The sequence below is a fragment of the Bidens hawaiensis genome, unplaced genomic scaffold, assembly GCF_021521415.1.
Source record: "Bidens hawaiensis isolate Kalapana, Puna unplaced genomic scaffold, B.hawaiensis_p1.1 tig00014295_1, whole genome shotgun sequence".
In the NCBI taxonomy this organism is placed as follows: Eukaryota; Viridiplantae; Streptophyta; class Magnoliopsida; order Asterales; family Asteraceae; genus Bidens; species Bidens hawaiensis.
In genome coordinates this window covers 505,149-511,016 of record NW_027492230.1, presented here as the reverse complement: position 1 = coordinate 511,016, position 5,868 = coordinate 505,149, and the positions used below count along the sequence as shown (strand labels likewise).

At 33.3% G+C, this 5,868-nt stretch overlaps 1 protein-coding gene across 1 annotated transcript; it reads right to left on the bottom strand.

The window, feature by feature from the left end:
- Positions 1-1,249: 1,249 nt before the first annotated feature.
- Positions 1,250-5,340, bottom strand: LOC143546242 (epoxide hydrolase 2-like). The gene is made up of 3 exons (XM_077037946.1): positions 4,631-5,340; positions 1,803-2,038; positions 1,250-1,536 (listed from the first exon to the last, which is right to left on the bottom strand). The coding sequence occupies exons 1-3, from the start codon at positions 5,093-5,095 to the stop codon at positions 1,290-1,292; spliced, it is 948 nt and encodes a 315-aa protein (XP_076894061.1). The 5' UTR covers positions 5,096-5,340; the 3' UTR covers positions 1,250-1,289.
- Between the last annotated feature and the right edge of the window lie 528 nt (positions 5,341-5,868).

The window sequence follows — 5,868 nt, the reverse complement described above, 5'->3', positions numbered from 1 at the left end:
GAGGAAGGTTATAGGAAGCTCCTCCTTCTTATAACCAGACTAACGGCGTTGTTAATTTTGCAGATTTAGATCGCTCGCTCGGATTCATAGTTTTTAACAAGATGTGTACCCTATGAAAAATGCCCAGATGGCCATCTAGACTCTGGTTTAGATCCTTGTTTTTTTAGTGCTCATTTCTTCTTACGGTAAGCCTAAATCCATGCAAACTTTGGGATTAAATTCCATATTTGCTCCTAATTAAATCCAATGATCCATTAACGAATCAAACATATCAACCTAATTATAATCTGTTTATTAAACTTTTGAAGCTATTAATTTTAACGGTTTTATCAATTTATCATAGTTTCAGGGACCGTTAAATCTGTGTCATGGGCACAAACCCCATCATTATATCGTTGATGCCAACCTAGGCTTATGAAGTCAAATGTTGCTTAGCAATGACCGAATTAAGCCATATGTAACGTTTATATTTTGTGTAGGTTTTTCAAGTTTAACGTGACATTATTTTCAGGTTAGAGGTTTTGAAACAATTACTTAAATGCAAGAACCAGTGAGTTTATCATTAACAAACAAGCCATATGAATACACTCAAAAGTATTGAACCGAGGGGGCGCCTGCTAATGTAAGACTTAATTGTTACAATTTTCATTTATTCGATTAATATTTTATCCATTGGGAATATGGATTTCACTAGCGGGGTTGTTTGGGTTGGTTTATCGGGTTTCGTAATTATCGGCTCGGGTTCCTTAGGCTTTTAAAGTCAGAAATCTAAACTGATAACCAATCCAATCCAGACCAGGTGAACACGGATTAGTGGACTGGTTATCAATTTTTGAGTTGGGTCAATGGGCTGAAAATGTCTTAAGTGGGCTTCTAATGGGCTGTCTTTTCTTCATAAATCTTTAATCTACATAGAATCAAATAATCAATTTAGGTAGCAAAACACTAAATCAGTAATGTAACTTCCACATGCAATCATTATATTATGTTTACATGATCATACTGTATTTGATCTTTATGTATGTATTTATTAATTTATTTTTTAATTCATGTTATCATAGATTAGAACTAATGCCTTTTGTCATAACATGGGTGGAAAAAGAAAATGAAAGAGAGGAAACAATGAAACCACACCATTACACACACCAAACCAACTACGTTGGCTTTTCTTTTACTATATGTGGTAAGATCTAAATGGATATTCATGCTTTCTTGATTGTTATATATATATAATGCTATTTCAAACTCACACAGACAGACACACATTTAGGCTGATCAATGAGTAGAGCTTAGAACTTGGTAATGAAGTCGTAGATATGGTTGTTGATCTCTTGCGGCTTCTCTTGGTTAATGAAGTGACCAACTCCTTCCATCACTACCACTTTTTCCAGCTGCGGCACTAATTCCTTAAATCCGCCACCATGTATGTACTCTTTTATTCCGGGAATGTTGTACATCAAATCTATGTCGCCAACAATGAATTTCACTGTCACCATTATCTTGGATCCCGTCCATGCTGCACATAGCTCCCAATTTCTACAATCCAAACTACTAATCAATACACCAACGGAACCAGAACTTCTTAGTCAGAGTGTTATCACAAGGTTATTTTCTATATTTCGACTACTAGTAGGGGCCTAACTCATTATTTCTCATAAAAAAATATAGCTTTTTTTTTTAATCTAAGACCGTCAAATTCATTGGACTGGAGAGTTAATGGACCCTCTTGACCGTCCCCTGATGAAACCCAGTGAATCAAACTACAAAAAATGAAACAGTTAAATTTTGGGTAGGTTACATACAGATTGAAACATCGATAATTATTGAATGGTCCTGCGAATCCAGTAGCACGATATTTGGATGCGAAGTACTCGAGTTCTTCTTCGGTAAACCATGAAGGTAAGGTGTATGGAGGTGGGTTAAATGAATTTGCAAAGTCTTTAGGCATCTTTGGGGGAGTCGGAACTCTTTTGAAATAAAATGAGGCCAGTAGCTTTTTGGTATCCACTTTTGCAAACTCTTCCTCCCACCTAATTTCCTGTAAACACCACTTGCATTAATCACAAACCTTGTGTAATATATTATATGATCAATATGGTAAGTTCATAGCTTTTAACTAGTAAGAAAATGCGTCGAATTTTATATGTATAAGGTTACTAGTTCGAATTGATTTTACATGAACTGAATTTAATCATGTATTTATGGACGATTTCTAACGAGTTTTGAATAACAAATGAGTTGGTCGATCATTCCTAGTTATGTAGTAAACAAACTGTTTTGACATGGTGCAACAAATGTTACTAGTGCATGTGTAACATTTCGATAGGGTTTTCACAACCAAGTGGGTTTTCTATCCTTATTAACGTGCAATGAAAAACCAATGCGGGCCGAGGAGAGAAAATCACATAGTGACAATTTGGTAATTGCGTGAATAGCTTAATTAAGCAATAACTCAAAAAACAACTAGTATAACTATAAAAGCGCTATGGTTATAACTAGCGTAACAATTATTGTGGTCCTTGTAAACTTTAGCGTGATAATAATTACGCTAGTTGAAATTATGTTGTGTAATCATGTTATTTGCGTAATTACGAAAATGTCACCGCACGTCTTTCTCTTGTATATATATATATATATATATATATATATATATATATATATATATATATATATATTTGATCCAAGTATATCCAACTCCTATGTTGACACACACACACACCCCACATACACATATAGATAAATGATACAATACAATAATCCTTATAGTGCAAAAGCGTTCAAGAGAACGACCCTTGATTTCACTTTAAAAAACGCCATGACATAATTGTAGATACATGAAAAAAGATATACTTTGCCTAATTATTTTAAAGGTTCTGGAATTTATTCATGTGGTAATTAGATTTATTTATACGCCATTATGTTTCTTCATACATAATTACGTTTCTTCATGTATAATAAGTTTTTTTCATACGTAATTCTGTACCTTTTGTTGGTAATTTTGGATCCATACTTACAATTATCCCAACGTGTGGATTGATATACGATAGAATTATAGAAAAAACTTCACACTATAACAAATTAATTATTATGCAATATTCAGACTCTCTGTATATGAGTGTGTGTGGGTGTAACAGCATAGTACATGGGTCTGCCCCGAGCGTTTAAACAACCTTTATCTTTTACACGTTTGCATTTCCATAGTTGTCATTAAAGGATGTGACTTTTCTCTATCTTTTAAAAAGGTGAAAACTTACTTCCCAACTGACAACTAAAGTTTTTATGTAATGTCTATAATATAAATTCAATAAGTAAAGGATATTGATGACACTTAAACACTGGACATGTAAGTTATACATATTAATTTTTTTTAACAAATTTCACATTTATTTTATCTTGTAAGAATTGAACCCACAATCTAACTTGTAAGGGGACACCATATAAATAAAAGTAAATCATTAACATGGAATTTTAAATGTATTTATGAACACATAACTACTTGGTGACATATTGATGACAGAATGGGGATGAAAAAAAATATTGTTTAATGTTAAAAGATATAATTAAAGAAAAATTTATAGTTTAAAGTGAAACATACTTGGATGTTAAGTATAATACAAGTGCATGGATATATATATTCGAATGGCAAAGATTTATAAAACTTAAAAATCTAGTGGGAAAAAACTGACCAAATGATAATTTTTTTAAATGAATATAAGACTCGGCTACCTCATAGTTTGAGGCTTAATTTGTGATTCGTAGGCTCACGGATTAGGTTTAAGAAGGATTCAAGATCAACTAAAGCTCAATTTAAAAAGCTACAAGAAATTTATAAAGTTATATTTGATAATTAATCTTACTTGGTATGAATTATATAAAGGTTATATTAACAACCTATCTCATTTCAATTAAATATATCATCAAAATCATAATCAAAATTAGCTAAATTTGAATATATCAAACATTAGTATTTTAAGTATAAGTTATTAAGTAATAATTTGATATGTTTGAAGTTAAATATATTACCTATTAAATTATATTTAACATGCTTTGTTACTATCCATACAAAACTTGAAATAAAACAAACAAAAGGAATTTTGAGCTCACAAATTTGTCATATGCATGTAAAACTTAGTTATATATAGTTTTTTTCTTCTTTCTTTTTTCCGAAAGACAATTTTATTGAGATCATAAGGGTGCTAGTCCATAGCTAACTCGGAACAAAACAAAAATGTTTACATTAAAGGATTTTTTGTTTACTCTGTCAAACCACGGATCGAAAATTTAATACTACGATAGAGCACCATAAATACGATAATAATAATAATAATAATATGGAATCATATAATTAAGTTCTCATTTTCGGCTTCCGGGTGACCGAAAACCTTTCCATTTCAAAACCTTAAAACACTCCACCAAACGGTCCAAATAATCGTCTCAATAACCTTTCTTTTATTCTTGATATAATAGTTAGCAAATCAGTTAAGTTTAATTAATTAAACATATTTCAACTCAACTGATATTGAAATTTTAGAATAAGGAAGATTTTTTTTTTAAATAAGGTAGTTTAATTTCACATATCAAGCAAAGCGATTACAATAAAGTGGCAGGTAAGTGTTGAATGTATATTCACCTGGAATCTAAAAACGTAGAAATCGTCACCATAAATCTGTCGCATCTGCTCCACTGGTGTGACTAATGGACTCCTACGAGTACATACAACGCTCATGTTCACCAAAGCCTTGATTCGATCCGGTCGAAACAAACACATGTACCATGATATAATAGCACCCCAGTCATGACCAACCAAGTAATACTTGTCCAAACCAAAATGGTCTAGCAAACACACCAAGTCTCCTACTATGTGGAACGCGGTGTAACTTGTGGTAGAAGGTGGTGCTTCCGTGTCACAGAACCCACGAAGGTCGGGTGCGATGGCACGGAAGCCTTTGGAGGACATGAACAACATCTGGCGACGCCAAGTGTACCAAAGCTCGGGGAATCCGTGGACGAAAAGCACCGCGGGGCCTTCACCGATCTCGGCTACGTGCATATTGATGCCGTTTACTTTGATGATGTTGTGTTGTATTTTGTCCATCTTTTTGTCTTGGTGGTGTTGATGATGGTTGGAATTTATATAAGGTGAACACTGGGTTTGAAGGGGTTGTATGGGTCTGTCTTTTGTGGGATGGAAGAGGGTGTGGGCGTGTGGGGCTAAGGGGTTTGAAAGGTGATGTTGAGGAAGTGCAAAGTTAAAAATATGGTGAAAAAAAGATGGTCAAATGCACAAGCCATATATAGAAATGTGTATAAAGTGGAGTACTTATGTTAACTTTTCCGGATTTTAATTTAAGGTATTTCAATGCAGGAAAAAGTCATTTTTCCGTTGAAAATGCTTAGAAAAAAATTGTAGTTTATGAGGTATTCGAGGATAATGAAAGTGACTTAAAAACGTTCCATAAGAAGGTTTTATTATGAGTATTATTATTTTTTTAATATAATGTAGCATCTGGAGTTATTAATAAATAAAAGAGTTATCACATGCTTAGTCATGGCATATCGTAGTTATCGCTTAAACTAGTTCTCGCCTAAATACAAGTAATCACACTAGGTCATGCAATTACTATGTCTAGTGCGATTACTTGGTGATGGTAGGTTTTAGGACATGCAAGAACTTGGTCATGCGATTAGTTGAGCATGCGGGAACCTTGATAAAGCGAGAACACTTAACGAGCGATTACTTTAAAGTTCTCGCATATCATGAAAGTTGATAAGTTTTGTACATGGACCTGGCATAGTCATTTAAGGATTCGGGTAGAGAAAGATCTTGTTTAGATCGAAAGCACAACAGACCAAGATCCTCTTTTTCTT

Excerpts from the sequence above, each read along its gene's own strand:
- LOC143546242 (XM_077037946.1), bottom strand. The coding sequence starts at position 5,095 with ATGGACAAAATACAACACAACATCATCAAAGTAAACGGCATCAATATG. Across the intron at positions 2,039-4,630 it reads TCTACGTTTTTAGATTCCAG|GAAATTAGGTGGGAGGAAGA; the intron begins GTGAATATACAT and ends TGGTGTTTACAG. Across the intron at positions 1,537-1,802 it reads AATTATCGATGTTTCAATCT|AAATTGGGAGCTATGTGCAG; the intron begins GTATGTAACCTA and ends TTTGGATTGTAG.